General features: G+C 39.7%; 1 protein-coding gene across 1 annotated transcript in view; it reads left to right on the plus strand.

Annotated features, from left to right (window-relative positions):
* The window catches only part of OTUD7A (OTU deubiquitinase 7A), a 118358-nt gene extending 116474 nt beyond the window's left edge, over positions 1 to 1884 (plus strand). The window contains exon 11 of the mRNA XM_077828870.1: positions 454 to 1884. Within this exon, the coding sequence (XP_077684996.1) occupies positions 454 to 1884 (1431 nt within the window). The remainder of the gene's footprint in view (positions 1 to 453) is intronic.
* Positions 1885 to 17115: the final 15231 nt, after the last annotated feature.

Raw genomic sequence — 17115 nt, forward strand, 5'->3', positions numbered from 1 at the left:
TCACTTACTCTCAACAAGTGGGTGAGTAGAATTTTGCAAATTAGAATAAACATGTGCAAGTTTGAAAGCTGCGAGAATTTTTAGTGTCCCATTTGGGATCCTTTTTGTAACTATTCTGTGCAAACTGCTATGTAGTTTCACCTTCAAGCATGAACTGGAACTCAGAGTTCCAAATAAATGTTAACTCTTCCCCATTTTGTGATTGATAGTCGTGTATTTTTTTTATAAACTAATATTGTTGCAGAATATACACTTATCCCTGAAGTAATATAACCTCTGTTTTGTTCATTGTAGGCCCTGTAGGCTACAGACGTTAATTAAAACTTAACTTTAAAATGGCTCTACGTAGATTTAAAGCTACAAGTTAGATGCAATTTGATGGGGGATATAAAATGCAATCCTTGTGTAAAACTGATTTTATTCTATCTAATCATAACTAATTTCCCCTAACAGGCTCCTTTGGCCCAGCCAGAATCACCCACCGCTTCAGCAGGGGAGGACGTTCAGTCTCTGGCCGACTCAATGGACTCAGACCGAGATTCCATCTGTAGTAATTCGAATGGCAGCAATGGCAAAAATGGTAAAGAAAAGGAAAAAGACAAACAGAGGAAAGATAAAGACAAAAACAGGACGGATTCAGTTGCCAATAAACTCGGAAGCCTCAGTAAAACTCTAGGAATTAAACTGAAAAAGAATATGGGTGGGCTGGGAGGGCTAGTGCATGGCAAGATGAGCAGAACAAATTCAGGGAATGGGAAAAATGGCGACATCACAGAAAAAGTCAAAGAGAAGAAGTCAAAGTCTCGCAAAGGGAGCAAAGAGGAATCTGGACAGTCTGCGAGCACGTCTCCGTCTGAAAAGACAACTCCCTCTCCTACTGACAAGGCAAGCATCTCACCTGCCGAAAAGATAAACACGAAATCCCTCTCTGACAAACAGTCTGACCCGTGGAAATACAGCACTGATGTAAAGCTCAGCCTCAACATTTTGAGAGCTGCCATGCAAGGAGAACGCAAGTTTATTTTTGCTGGCCTTCTTCTGACTAGCCATAGGCATCAGTTCCATGAGGAGATGATCGGCTATTACCTGACCAGTGCCCAAGAGCGCTTCAATGCTGAGCAGGAACAGAAGCGAAAGGAGGCTGAGAAAAAAGCTGTTCTCAATGGGTCATCTTGCAGGAAACTGGAGCAAGAAGCATATTCAAAAGAAAAGTTAGAATCATCTCCTCAGGACAGGGCATCACCAGTCTTGCCTCAAAGCCATACAACTCAACTGGTTTTAAAGTTTAAAGATCGCACTAGTCCCACTCCAGGGTCATTTTCTTCACCAAGTAATGGTGCTAAGAAAAGCGGACCCGTTCCGGTATCTGCCCACTATAGCCATACTCCACCTGTTCAAAGGCAAAGCGTTATTCATTTGCATGATGTCAACTCCAAGCCATCTAGCTTCCAAGATGATAGCTATAAGCCAGTGGTTGGCACCTTAAAAACATGTGCCACTTATCCCCAACAGAATCGATCGCTGTCTTCACAGAGTTATAGCCCAGCCCGGATATCAGGTATCCGTACAGTGAACACAGTGGAATCACTGACCTACGCCATGCCTACCGACCACAAGTCACAGACATTTACAAATGGGTTTAATACCGGTGATATTAGAGACTGCTTAGAATATGCTGATGAGGAGGCTCCTCAGACCTGGTTGAACAATGATAAAAACCGAGGCAGAAGCACAGTTTGCCCAATATATTCCATCCAGCAGAACCGTTGCAAGAAAGAGAACTGTTCCTTTTATGGTCGTCCTGAGACTGAAAATTACTGCTCATACTGCTACAAAGAGGAGTTAAAGCGTAGGGAGAAAGAAAGTAAGGGACACCGGCATTGAGGATTGTGAGGATCCTTCCCTGTCTACTTAGTTTAACCAGTTTCTTACTTGCAAAGTAAATAGCAATGGATTGTGGGAAAAGGAATCCTAAAAAGGGAATGATGGGTAAATAATGTCTAGCTTGTCACTTTTCTGGGGCAGTGCAGAAATAAGAGGATTAATTTATCATAAAGAATTTATTATTTTCCATTTTGTCAGTGTCTTTTTTACATACACTGGTAAGCTGAAAGGTTGTTTACTCCTTTGTTAGTGCTGTGTATATGTTTGGTCAAAAATGTACTAATGGTGCCTGAATTTACACTGACATCACTCAGGTAGTAGAATGACAGGGAAAAAGTCATAATACTGGAGATGTGGTATTGTAATAGGATCGTATCTGCCTCATATACATTTGAAATTCTATAGCCATCATGGGGTGATTTTTTTCTCAATAGAAAGTAAATTTGTCATAGCCCCTTTTTTAGAATGGTAGTCATTTTGCATACTGCAAATTTTTAACATAGTGACATATTACATCACTGTAAACATTTGTATTCATTTTAGTGTGAAATGCAGTGTCTCCAGAAATATGTCAATGAAGGTCTGCATCTCATGAGGACTGTATCTCCTCATAAGCATAGGTGCTTGCGGATTTTTTCCTCCCAGTTCAGTAAAAATCTGAACTAGTCAATCCATTTGTTAATTTGTTGTGAATTGCAAGACAGTTATTGGACATTGTTAGAAATATACTGTGGCCCTATTACATGCAAGATTTTGCATGACACACAAATCCCAGCAAATAATCTGTCACATGAATTTCAGCAGCATTTTTATGGCTGTGAAGGTGGGGAGAAATCTATAAAAACTACCCTAAAGGACTTCCAGAACTTGCTCACCAGCCAGAATTTTTTGCCATAGTCTAGGGCTGGATGAATTGTTCAGCACAAATAATATGTTGCACGAATTTAATTCCCCTATCTACAATCTGACTTCTTTCTTTTATTAATTTGTTCATTCTCCAAAATACTTGGATGAATGATTATTGTGAAAATACTTCCATCTAAGCACGACTTGCAATCTATTTGTTGCAACTGTTGTTTGAGTCTTTTGGACTGAATAACACCCCCCACACACACACACACACACACAAAGAGCGTTCAAGATATCTGTGCAAACGCTTCCAGCATGAATACTCATGCAAATACAGATTTGTGCAAGTCTTCATATCCAAATATTGGCATAGGTATTTGTGATAGTTCCTTTCCCCTTTGGGGTAAAGTGTTGTTCTCATGGATGTTTGTGAAAAGCAGATAGAAGGGGTAACAAATACCATCAAAGTATATTTGTGGTTCTTCTTTCAACAAGTTTTTCTGAATGTTATTGCAGTTTTCATGCCACCAACCAATGTAAGTATGGCAATAAAACAAACTCAGATTTTTAATATTTATACACTTGTAAACAATAGCTGATTTTTCTGTCTGTCTACATTTATGAACAATAGCTCATTTCCTGCAGGTAGACAGAAAAGCACTTGCCTTCAGGACTCTCTTTGCTAACTGGTAATTCTCTGCCATTCTCAGGATCATGAGTCCAGTTTTATTCAAGTATTGAACAGCATTTTTCTGGGCCACAAGTGGCTCAGGGCCTATTCTCACCATACATACTCAGATCTTACACGTGTGTAACTGTTAATTTGAGTACAGTTGCTCCTACTTAGCATTGGTGTGAGCTCAGTCAGTCCCCTTGGCCCTGATTCAGCAAAGCACTTAAGCACATACTTAAGTCCATTCATTTTCAGGAAAGCATTTAAACATGAGCCAAAGCCCCCTTGAAATTAGTGGGACTTTGGCACATTCTTAGCGTTAAACACAAATTTGATTTTTTTGCTGAATCAAACCTTTTATAGACATTTTTATTAATGAATCACCCTCACACACACACATAAAGATGAATTTGTGAAAAATTGATGGGCAATACCTCGCTAGCTTTTTCATGAATTCAGACCTGTATTGAACTTGTATCCATTTTTCATGAAAGGAATATGTTATCAAGCTGAATGAGTTATTTAAGCTCCCTTTATTGTGTGACTCCCACTTGTGAAGCCCAGAATTCAAAATCATGTTCTAGGTTTTGTATGGTGGTACACAGAGTCTTTTTTGGTTAGCTGTGGTGATAAAGTATATGTTCTAATTGCCAAAGAAATCTGTGATTTCAGATCATCGTACAACAAATCAAACATACTTGATTGCATTTGTTATAGAGAGAGACAGACAGAAAAACAGAAAGGACAAAATTTCATGAAGGAAACAAATATTAAATAATTATTAGAGTAGCAGTAGCATTTGATATTCCTATAAATGCTTTTGTATTAAGTTAAACTAGAGAAAACTGCACTTAGCATCCAGTTGCTCCTGTCCATTTATTTGATTCAGCTGCATCATCTTTGAATAAGAAGAAAGGTGGTCACAGCACATACTTAAAAAATACATAATTTACTTGTTTTAAGTTTTTAAAAAATAATTAATTTAGTAAGGTTTTAGATGCAGTACTCCTCAAAATAAGAGGTTTACAAAGTCAATATTTATTTAATTACTATAGTCCAAATTACTTAATAGATTGACTCTTACCTATAATATTTTTCAAAGTGTAATTGATCTGCTGAATAGCACAATTGTGTCAGCATACCCAATCTTCACAATGCGCAATGTCATACTTAGTTTTCTGATAATTTTTCATAATTTATTTCTTCAATGATTTAAAATAAATCTATTGCGTGACAGTAGTGCTATTACGCAGCCGCCCCTTTCCTCAGCTTCTTTAATAACTTATTGGGCCTTACTAAATTAGCTCAGCACAGAGCTGCCCTCTTATGAGAACTTTTTCCCAGCATCCCCTTCTAGTACTGTCCCTTTAAATTTGGCAGAGATAAGCAGGTGCAGCCCTAAAGTGGCCATTTTGCAACTGGCTGCTGCTAACTAAATCTTCTTCCCCTGCTGGTGAGTCGTCTTTATTCCTGTTATGCACGCACCCAGCGTTCCCTAGCTGATTCCTGGGCAGAACTGACACTTTTATTCCCATTCGCTGCTAGTGTTTATTTTGCACTAGCATGGTGCTTGGCACTCTGTATTCCGAACACACAAAGACAGTGGCTGCTCTGATAAACATATAGCATAAGGAGTCAAGCTGACAAACTCTATGCTGCACACACCCTTTGAACTGAATTTGCAGGGTCCAGCCCTAAAAGGGAGTTTCTTGTCTATCTTTCTTCCGAGATAACTAGAAAATGCTCATGGCTTGAGTTCACCATCAGTAAAAGGAAATCTTCAGTTGCTCCTCATCCATTACTTAGAGGCCATAGGCCTGTCCCCATTTTTGCCATTATAGTGAGTAATATATTTGTAACTCCTATACTTTTGATCTTAGATCAAGTGTAACCCACTGGTCAGTGTGTTTATATGTACCCCTCTGTGCCTGACCAAGAGAGAAAGTATGCCTCGTAACAGCTTTCAGTTAGAGAAGCTTGCTTTTTAGCTCACATAGTAGTAGAGACTGTAGTAGAGACTCATACTTTTAACTTTGGAGGTCTCCAGTTTGATCCCTAGTGTTAGCCAAGTTGGTGGCCAATTATACAAATACCATCTTTTACTTTTTAAAACCTGTTTTTGTTTTGTTTTGGCACACTCTGATCATGGCACAGCAGGTGACTGGATCAGCCCATCATTTCTCCTCCTCATGTCACAGCTCTTGCTTTTAGATGCATGTTTGAGGAAATTGTGCTGTAAATGTAGAACACAAAACAGAGAGAGAATATCATCACTCCTGCTCACTCTCCACTGGAATCCCCAATTTAAAAAAACGCTAAATGCACACACATGCAAAATACATTCATAGTCACCAGAAGAAACGTAGGTATTGTTTAATTTTTTCTAATGTCCAGTTACTTCTGCTTATCAAAAAAAAATTTTAAACCAAAAACCCTTATGGAAATATTTTACCTTGCTCATGAAATTTGCTCATAATGGAGGAGGCATATAATCCATAATAGACTTTTGGTCACACTTTACATTGATTCCATTTATAAATGGTTTATCAAAGGTTTATAAATGACTGCTAGATATTGTAAGTATGTTACAAACATGTGGTAGTAATAAGCCTATCCAGTAGAAGGGTGGTGTAGATGGTCATAAGCAACTTAGGGTATGTCTACACTGTGATTAAAAAAGCCATGCCACTGAGTCTCAGAGCCTAGGTCAGCGGGCTCCGGCTGTGTGACTAAAAATTGCAATGTAGATGTTCGGGCAGGGTCTCAGAGCCCGGGCTCTAGCCCGAACAGCTACACTGCATTTTATAGACCCAGGCCAGCAGTGGTGCAGGTCTTTGACTGTATCCCTGTTGACATGTTGGACAATTGATTAACCATTTATTAAAAATCTATTAATTTATTAAGCTTTATAAATTATTTATAAGTGCACTGCTTATATAAAGTGTGACCAAGCTTTCTTTAGCAATTTTCTCTTCTTAAATTCAAAGGTAACGTACAAAAGGGTTCTGGGGGAGGAAAGATGCTCCATTTGGAATTTTGTGTGTTGCTCATTTATTTAGAACTTTAAATAGGCCCTCAGATGAAGACTGGGAGTTCTCTTAAATACAAAAAGTTCTGGGATATGAGCAGTATTTCATGATGCAATAAACGTCAAAGGCATGACTAGCATGGTGCGATTCCAATCACTTACTTAGGCATGCTGATTGCAGATCAGTGCAAACTGTTGTAACAATCAAAGCCTTTGTCCTTCTGTGATCTGTGGGCACATCCCGGTTTGTTTTATTTTTATTGTGGTGAATGTGTTGATATCAAATAATGCACAACTGGCAGAATATTGCCCTTTAAGACCCCGATCTTGGAAATAGTTACACATGTACTTCACTTTATGCATGTGAATAATCTCCCTCACCCCAATGAGATTGCTCATGTGCAAGGAAACATGTTAATCAGTTTGCAGGATCAGGCCTAACCTTTCAGCCAAATTTGGTCCCTTTTAGGGCAAAATGCTGCTCATCTTCCTCAGATAGAATTTCCAATGACATCAAGGAGAATTTTTCTGGAGGAGCAGCAGACAGGAAGGAATTTGTCCCTTTCAGCCAGATCCAAGGGCCAGCAAAATTAATGGAAAGAATCCCACTACTTTCAGTGGGCTCTAGATCAGGCCCTTTGTGCACATAAAATAATAGAAACAAGCTGACTAAGGAAGTAATGTGTTCGTAACCTTGGGAATGTTTCGTGCATCATTAGATATCCATATTCAAATGGAAATGGCAGTAATTTGAAAAAGACCAAGATCCAGAGAAGCTAAATAACTGATCCTGACTGTAAGTGGCTTTTCAGCTTAATCCATTTTAACTCTTTCAATGTACTGCAAGTATATTTGTTTGAAGCTATGGCAACTTTCATAGAATATTACCAAATAGTTCTACAGCATAGAATTTCAGTTACTTTGGTAATCTACACTACTTCAAATTTATTGGCGTATTAATTTCCTGTGTATATGATTAAAAAAAGAATAGTATATTGTTAACAAAAAAAGGTATTTGTAAGTGTGTTCTGTTTGTAGATTTAAGGCTGTATTACGTTGGAATTTTACAAGCCAAGTTTAAATTGTAATATAGATATTATTTTTATATTATTTTCAAAATATGCTACAGAGCAATATTTTGCGCCTTTATTATAAACAGGGTTGTCATTTTAGTAGGTTAACTTTGGAAATATTGGTAGAAATTAACCATGAAAAGAAAGCTTTGTAAACATTCTTGTAAATTCTGAATGCTCTTTGTTGTGCACTCCAATGTCTATTGAAAGTTGGAATATATGAATGTTTTTTATTGAAAAGCTTTACATTTTTGTTTATATATTTTGGTACAGTACTTCCCTCTCCCCACTCAAACCTCTCCAACGAACACCCTTTTTTATGAGCAACTTCAGAGTCATTAATTCATCCAGAAGGTTTTCTTACCTGAATAAAAAAAGAAGTCCCTACACAGAATGTGGTTGGGATTCATAATAGTTTGAATCCATTTCAGTAGATGTATTTGTTTTTTTAAATAGGTTTATGGAATTGTTATTCTTACGAAAATGGAGAGTGAGAATGAGACACTGGTGTCATAATTTAATACCTGTAGATTGTAAATCACTCTAGATTGTGGAAATGTCAACTAACTGGTAAATGCATTTTATCCTATTGTATATCTCTGCCCAGCATGCCTATGCGTACATTCATGTTTGCATATCCGTTTTGTGCAGATTACATTATTCAGATTTTGTTTCATAGTACTTTGCACTGTACATATCAATATCTGATGAACTGTGCAAAAAAAACTGTTTTGTTTGCTACTAATGCATATGTAAGTCACAAATCAACAGGTACAATTTTTCAGATGCAGGAAGTGTTGGGTATTTTTAAAAAAACAACTACTAATGATTGTATTGCAGTCAAAATTTTCAAATTTGGGTGCCTGAAATTAGGACCCTAAATCTATATTTGGGCTAATAAATGAGTGGCCTGGTTTTAACAGATGCTGAACATTGACTTGATTGGGAATTGCTGTTGATTGATGACTTCAGAAAATCAAGCCAGTCGTTTAGGTGCCTCTGGTGATCTTTTCTGCCTGTATGTATTCAGGGTGTTTTTTTTTTTTTAATTGCTTTCTCTTTTTTGACTCAATGAAAACTATATGAGCTTTAGTGATTTTCATTTTCTGTGTAGATAACTATGATTATTTATAAAGTGATCACTTGGGTATGGAGAGTCCTGCCTTGGTGTACCAAAATACAGTATAATTGTCCATTTAATAACAACCTACTTCTTAGCAAGGCTAGGATCCCTCAGACGTTAGGGGAAGTGTATCTTTATTTATTTTTCCTTGCAAAGCCTGACCACAATAATTTGCTTCTCTTAGGTGAACATGCTGTTTTGACCCATCTGTTCTATCTTCCATTACCTGAATGCATGTACTGTACCAAGGGAATCTAAATGGCTGATGCACATTTGCACTGTGGAACACACAATGTGGGTAAAAGCCACCATGTTCCAAACAGCCTTAAAGTTATGACTCTCTGGGGACTGAGAGTCATTTAACTGGATGCAGCCTCTGTCCCCACCTCCTCATTTACCCATGACTGTAAATTGCTCTAGTCTGCTGTAGCCTGCATAATTATGTGGTGCTGTAAAACTGTCTGCTCTGTATGTTCATTTAAATCAGAGGTAGGGTTTGTTTGGGTTTTTTGGGAAAAAAAATGGTCTTGAAAGTTACAATTCTTTGATAACTGCAAGTGTGCTGGAAAACCTCAATGAAAAGGAGGGAAAAGAGAGAAAAAGCAATTGGGCAGGTAAATGGTGGGTAACATAGTAACTATGGCAACAAAATATTTAGTGGAGTACAGAGTTCTGGATATCAAAAATCATTGTCTGCCTAGGCTTGTGGATCATCCCACATAAACTCAGAGAACAAAAGCATGTTGCTTTGCCATTTATCTGTTTAATTGTTCAGATCCGTTCATTGACAAGGCTCATTCATTGTTTTTCTCCCCTTGTGAAGAGGGCTTTATTTGTAAAATTGCCTGAAGTTACAAAGGCATGATAAAATGTCAGAACAAAGTCCATGCCTAATATTGTTCCATTTATTAATTATAATTGGCTTTCCTTTGACTCTTTTACTGCTTTTTCATTGGAGTGAAATGCAGCTTGAAAACTGGTGACCCGATTCTCCTCTTTCTTACGCATCAGTTTTACATCAGTACAACAGCGAAGTGATGCCAGATTTACATAGGTGTAACTGAGGAGAAGGCTCTGCATGGGCTGTCATGTAGAGGTGTTACTGCTTTGTCACAGAATCAAATTAGAATGTGGCATGGGCCAAATTTTGCCCAAGTGAAGTGGTAGTTTGCCAGGAGTCGGGGACCTGTGCCTAATTTGCTCAAAATAGAGCAGACTCAGCCATTGTCGTCTTTTAATATGGGCACTGTCCGCTGGGCTCTTCTGTCCCTGTGAACAGCATCTTTGTATCACAGACCATAACAGTGGAATGAGGCCTTGTAGAGCTCTATTCGCTTGTACTTTGGCCACCTTGGCTTATGTCAATCAAAATAGGCTTTTCCCCATTTGTATTAAAATATGCAGGAGATCCAGTAGCAAAACAACATCAGTCCCCCATGGTCTGAGGTAGCATCCTTATGCCACCTTTCTTTTAACTACATTAAAATGTTGCCATCTGAGATGAACAGAAGAACAGCTATGCAGGGGCAGTAAAGAAGCTGTTGACTCTCAGCATTGCAAATTGTACATGTTTATGCTTTAATATTAAGAGAAATGTACAGAGGGTTTTTGACAGCCTCTTGTTCAAGATGCTGCATACTGTAAATGCAGTAACTATATAATGCATATTGTGTAGCTACAATAGATGGAAAGCCCTTTTCCCATGGAGCTCCTCGGGGAGCTTTGCATGCACATAATACAAAACTCTGTTCATTCAGCATAAGCCAAGGAGAACAAATAGGATTTAAGCCTAGATTAAATAATAAATGGAATTAGCCACACAGACTTCAGTAGTCAGGGAAGTCCAAACTGTAGTATTATACCATGTTAACTTTAATAATTTGAACAGGGCTTTGCCCCAATTAACTAGATTAGGTTCATACACTTTCCTCAGGGGAAGAATGAATCTTTCCCTGTTGTTTCCCAACCCATCACTTATTCTTATGGTAACCCTCCTGTTACAGTCACAGGGTGTTTGTCTTCCATGATTTAAGTAGAGACATTTTGTTGTGAGCAGTACATGGCTGTTGTGTTTTTATTGTACTCTTCAGTTCAGTTTTCTGTTAGTATTTTGGTGGCAAAATACTGTTATGAATATGTCATACTGCCCTTCAGCTGATGGTTGCATAATTGGAAGAATTTCTTCTCTGCAAAATTCCCGTTAGAGTCAGTGGGAGTTTTCCAAGAGTAAGTAGGATTTGGTCCTCACATAGAGAATGCCTTGGCTAAATATGAAAGTATTGAAATAGCCCAGGGTCCCACTCATTTGATTTATTAAAGTCCATTCAATGGTCTTCATGCAATTTTAACCAAAGCTAGTACAATAAATTTTTTAAAAAATCAGAACAGGTGATGCAACTCTTCCTAATAACCTAACCAACTCAGAATTGTAAGAAGTCTACATAGATGTAGAGTAAATGTATTTACAGAGGACTCTCAGCAATGTTTAAGCAAATGTTGAAACAGGAAAAAGCAAGCTTCACTCATTTCTCTAGGGCAAGAATTACATTTTTTGGCAGTCAACCCGTTCTCATTTTTTTGGAGCTTGAGCTTAGTTTATTTACTATAAGAGCACAGTCTTCTGTACATTTCTCAAGAGTTTTAGCAGAGGATTGTTTTAGGATTTTAAAAAGTAATATGGATATAATAAGCATATCAAGGCTTTATTTAAAGTTGAGGTGACTTTCCAGGTTTACTCAATTTGACCATTTTCATTTAAATGTTCATCCCATGTGAAACAAGATGATTTATCTTAAGCTTGACCCGTTAGTAATTGAATGATGTGATTGCTTTCCATCACTTTGGTCCGAAGAGAAAACATTTGGTCATTTTGAACCTGCCCTTTTTTAAATTGTTTAAATTGATTGTTCCAAAGAAATGAAAGCATTAAATAATCTTAAAAGGAAATGAATATTTTTTTTGGTGGAAAGTGCGAGTTCTTGAGAACCTTTTTTACGTGCAATGTTCATTCTCATTCAATTTCAATGTTATTTTTAATCTGATCCATTCTTTGACAAAGATGATGTAAGAACTGTTTTTAGCAGTTGGATTGTTACTTTGTAAAGTATTAAAGCACTAAACCAATTTTTGCAATAGATAGTAAATCTTGCTTTCGTTTCGGAAAACTTCCAGTTATAACTGTCGCACTTTTTATAGCAGAACTGTATTTAATTTCTTTCTTTTATGAAAGATTACTATAAGTAACTAATAGCTCTGTAATCTGTGTGAATTGGCTTCTCCATTATTTGAAACAGAGAGAAGCTATAATGCCTATTCAATAAAATTAACTTATTTGTAAAGTATCCAGTTGTCTGAATTTTTGAGCAACACTTTCATGTACTGTACTACTAACTATTATGTCAGGAAAGTGATAAGGCCTAGAGGGTGAACAGGCAGGGAGCATGCTGCAAGCCTATGGGATATCAGTTAGCTCACCACAAGACTTCCTTCTGGTGGCACAAAAATCACCAGCATTGCATTTTCAGGATTAAATTGCCTAGATTAGAACGTGATCACAACCTGATGATAAACTCAAATAGGCTTGATTTTTTTTAATTTTTATGTGAGAACACAATATATGTATCTCAATAGATGTTCCCAATGTATGTGTACCATACCCAAAGGGAGAGGGGAATCAGAAGAGCCAAGAGCATGGAAGTCAACGGGACTTAAGCACACGTTAAAGATGAGCACCTGCTGCAGTGCTTTCTTGAATCGACACGTAAGAGATTAAATCTAGTAGCGACTAGAAGGCCTCCAGGTCAAGGCAGAAGAATAGTATTGACAGGGTAGAGTGAAGAAGGTTGACTTCATTTTGCAGGGCTGTAAGGCACAGGGACAAAAGTAGGGACTCATACAGCAGCTTGGAGAAGAACTGTGGGCTGGAGGAACGGATGAGAAAGAGATAGAGATGGGAGACCTCAGCAGGGGAAAGGTCAAAAGAGCACTAGGGATTTCCAATATGCCATTATAATATAACTCCTCCTGACCAATGTATAGAGGGAGCAGCATCTGCTTTGATCTGGACAGGAGGCGGGGGGTAGGGTGACCAGATAGCAAGTGTGGAAAAATTGGGATGGGGTGGGGGTAATAGGCGCCTATATCAGACAAAGCCCCAAATATTGGGACTGTCCCTATAAAATCGGGACATCTGGTCACCATAGTGGGGGAGAACTTTTTCTTAACTGAGGCCAACATGGAAGATGTGATGGTTAAACAATAGCTTCAGAGTGAAGGGGGTGGACGCTTTAGTACCATATTTGCTGGTTTGGGTTGGGAGCTGCAAAGGGAGGGGGTCCACAACCTCATGAAGAAAGCAGGCTTGGCACTGCAGAAGCAAACCCTAAAATCACAAAGAGAGCATAATTTCTAAGCATCTTAAGCAAAAATATGCCTCTACTTGAAATTCAAGTACTTTGAAATGTGTAGTTATCTGTAATGAGCCCAGCCTCTACTCCAGTGAGTATGTGAATGTGGACCAGACAACAGGAGAAACCAGGTGTTATTTTAAAAAGGAATTCCTATGGCTTGCTATTGCCCTCCTTCCTCATGCAAGCAATATCTTAATACGCATACAGCCCCATTGACATCAGTGGAACTTCTTACAGAGGACTGCCCAAAGTGACTAATGCTGGCAAAATCTGTTGTTTAGTGAAGATTCTATAGAATGGATTGAAACAATTTGTAATATTGCAGAAGACACAAGTTGCTGAAGTTTGTGCAGCTTTGGGGGGATTGTGCCTGGACATGTCACCAGCAGGGTATCATTAGAATCCTGGACTTGTGCTGGTATAGAGAGGTAAACTGCACAGCAGAAATTCAGGTGGGAAAGGGAGATCAAGACAGCTGGAAGCTGTCAGGAAGTCAGGGGCAATGGAAGAAGCAGAGGGGCTGGAGAGAGAATGGCAGAAATGGCCCTGAGCTTGGTGGGAGAAGACTGGTTCAGAGTGGATTTCCGTGGACTTCTCAGGCTGTTTGTTTGTTGAAAGTTTTTATTCTCAATTGTTGTTTACACCCCTTAGGGGGAAAACTTTCTATGGGTGGAGTTTTGCACCTGGGAAGGTAGGGTGTTTTGGGGCCGAGGTCTGAGTCTCTCTGTCATACTCCTGTATCAGTTATGGACTGGTTGCAGGACTTGCTTATTCCCAACAGATGTGTTCATCAGCATAAAATCCTTTAAAGATCTGCCAGTTATGGGTGAGGCTCTTTTAAATGAGGTCTTTTACACACTGTGCCACCTATTGGATGAACAGGATAATACAGTTTAGCATTCCATTATACCCTCTGTGACAGGAGAATGGGCTAATTTTTGGATGAAAACATAAACAGTATTCATCCCTGTTTCTTCACAACCAGACATCAAGGCAGCATTCAGGGAGGAAGAAACCTGCATGGATCAAAACCAGGATCCAGCTTTGTGTAAATCCCTGTTAATGGAAACTACCAAGCTGGGCATGGCTCTGTTCTAGGCAGATTGAGGCAAGTTTAATACAGAATAAACTCAGAGTCTCTTTGCCTTTGGGGCTTTAAATCATAACCTTGGCTTTCTACTACAGCTTAGCAGTGAGTTTGCATTTACTGTAATTGCAGACCACAGTGAGTGCGGTCATCCCTTCCTTCAAAAAAAACCAACCTGGGGGCAGGGCAAGGAAGAGGGAGGCAAGGAAATGTCCCTTCTTGGAGTGTTTCCCTGATTATTTCAAGAGGGTGATGGGCTTGCCCCCTTCAGGATAGGCCATGGGGCCTGTCCCCAAACCCCACAAATCCCCAGGGATCCACATGAGGCCAGGACTGAAAATCATGCTAAGGTTTTTAACCCTTCCCCACTACCCACCTCATACACACTGTCCATGTCCAGCCATGGCTGCTCCTGGGAAGAGGTTCTCTGGAAATGATGAAATAGGCCCAGGCTGCATTACCTTTACTAGGGACTCTCCATGGGACCAGAATGGGAACATTTGCATCTACCCCTACCTGTATTGTCTCATGACCCCGTCCAAGGCTTGGGGGGTAGGTTAGTGTCACATAAGTAATTGACACTCCATCACCACGATACCTGTATCAGAGGAATGGTAAATGATGCTGTGCTTGCCTCATTGAAATTCTGGGAGACGAGCAGGTGCGAGCCCACCCACATCTAAAGAACCCTTCCCCAACCTTTGGGAAGGAGCTACCAGACCCGGGACTCAACTGAAAATGGGGGGCAACTAAGGAAGAGCAGAAATGGGAGTGGAGGTCACAGGTTCAAAAGTAGGGACCCAGAGGGGAACACTGAGCAGAGAACCCCGGACAGCGTCCACTGCTCCTCCAAGCTGTCTAGGGAGCCAGCGGACACCACCCAGAGGAACTCTGCCCACATGTGTGAGACAAAAGAGGAACGCAAATAATCGCAGAGCACCTCTCTGTCCAGAATCCTCCTCCTGGTGTTGTAGATGGCTACTTTGGCCAGTGCCAGGAGCAGGTTGACGAGGAGGTCTCATGACTTTGTGGGGCCAGGGACAGGGTGTGTATATACAAAAAGGTGTGGAGAAAAATGCAGCCAAAACCTCAACAGGAGGTTCTGGAGGAGCCATAAAAGGGACTGCAACCCAGTGCATTCTAGATTAGACATGCAGTGGGGTCTCCCTCATGCCAAAAAATAGACAGGCACCGGGGATGGGGGTGAACCACACCAGGTACACACCCGTGCTCACAGTTCCATGAAGGAGCTGCCAACCGATATCCCTGGCGGGCTGTGGGACCAGGGTGGAATACAGCCTGGTCCACTGGGGTTCCTCACCCTCCGCAGTCAGGCCCAGCAGTGTTTGAAACTGGGCCCGAGTTTGTCTGAAATGTTCATTAGTTTTAGAGAACCACAGAACTGGAATGAGATTTGAGTTTGCAACAAATACCCAAACCAGGTGAGTTCATGTGTTTTCTTGGGTACCATTGCAATTATTTGCCATAGCTCTACTAGCCTCAAGAAAAGCTATAACAAAGGTAGCATGGTGAAAGTTAACATGAATCATTAAACCATAAATATTACTTGCTCACTTTTTATGAGAAAGCTACATTTGGAACAAATGCCAGGATTCAAAAATGGGTTGAAGTACAGCAATGTCTTGGTACAATACTGAGGAGGTCAAGATCAGCTGAGGCTCTTGATTTAACAGACCCCCTTTTTTAAATAATAGCAACACATTTTCATCTAGGAGTCCTTAACTGTGGAAATTATTTCCCCTTCCTTAGTCTGGCAGATGCCAACTTTGCAGACTTTACCATGTCCCAAGTCTAATGTGTTTTCTCTTGTTCTTGCAGATAGGGTATGTTGATGATGCTAAGTTTTGATGAGTTAGGAGGATCTGATTACTTGATATCACTGCAATTTGTATATATATTTCCTATAAAATTGTTTGTGTGCACCCAGAACAGAGCTTTGCCACATAGATAAACACAGATAATACATGCAAATCACAGTCGGATTTAAAGTCCAGGGACCAACTTCAACTCTCCTTTTACTGAAGTCAGTGAGAGTTGTGCCCATCTACATTCAAGCTGAAGTTGGGCTGAAGTTAAGTCCAATAACATTAGTTTTAATAACAGTTTAGGGTGTAAATGTTAATCCCAAAGCCTCACTTTGTAATATAAGAAATAGTGTCATTTGTTCATGTGAATTGAAGCAGAGGCACAAGATTAGCCTGGCATCTGATCCACTTGTGAAAGTCTGTCTCTGACGTTCCATCTTCCATGCTGCGTTCCAGGAAAATAGAATGCTTTGGACATCCAGAGGTCTGATATGTTGATCAGAGATCCACCTCAAAAATGTTTGTTTTTCTTGTTTAACCAATGTTTTTGACTCAACAATAAATTACAAAGTTTAAAAAAAAAATCCTGACCCAAATTCAGATTATGGATGTGTGACTATGAAAAATAACCCCTCCCTGATCTTTTGCCAATATCAAGCAGATTCAGATCCAAAATGTAGGGTGACCAGATGTCCTGATTTTATAGGGACAGTCCCAATGTTTGGGGCTTTGTTTTATATAAGCACCTATTTCCACCACCACCACCCTGCCCCAATTTTTCACACTTGCCGTCTGGTCACCCTAAAAAAATGGTAATTCATTAGTGTTAATTTTTAATACTCTCTCCTTCTGATCTGGTTCCAGCTGGGATTTGAAATGGAAGTGGCCCCTACCATGCATTTTTGCAGCATTTCTGACCTGACTGGAACAGGAAATACTGAACATGGGTCATCGGCACCCTGTCAGTGCCACAGGATGTCTAGAGTTTGGGAAGGGTAAGGGTGGTGTCTGTCCTGAAAGAGGCCAGTCCTTCATCTTGACAGCCCGAGAGACTGACATTTGCTTTGTACACAGAATAGGTGTAACCCAGGCAGTGGCCATGCAAACTTCTCCCACAATTCGCGCATCAGGAAGGACACCTACAAAAGGGAGTTTCTAGTTCA

The sequence above is a fragment of the Eretmochelys imbricata genome, chromosome 10 (genome assembly GCF_965152235.1).
Source record: "Eretmochelys imbricata isolate rEreImb1 chromosome 10, rEreImb1.hap1, whole genome shotgun sequence".
Taxonomy (NCBI): Eukaryota; Metazoa; Chordata; order Testudines; family Cheloniidae; genus Eretmochelys; species Eretmochelys imbricata.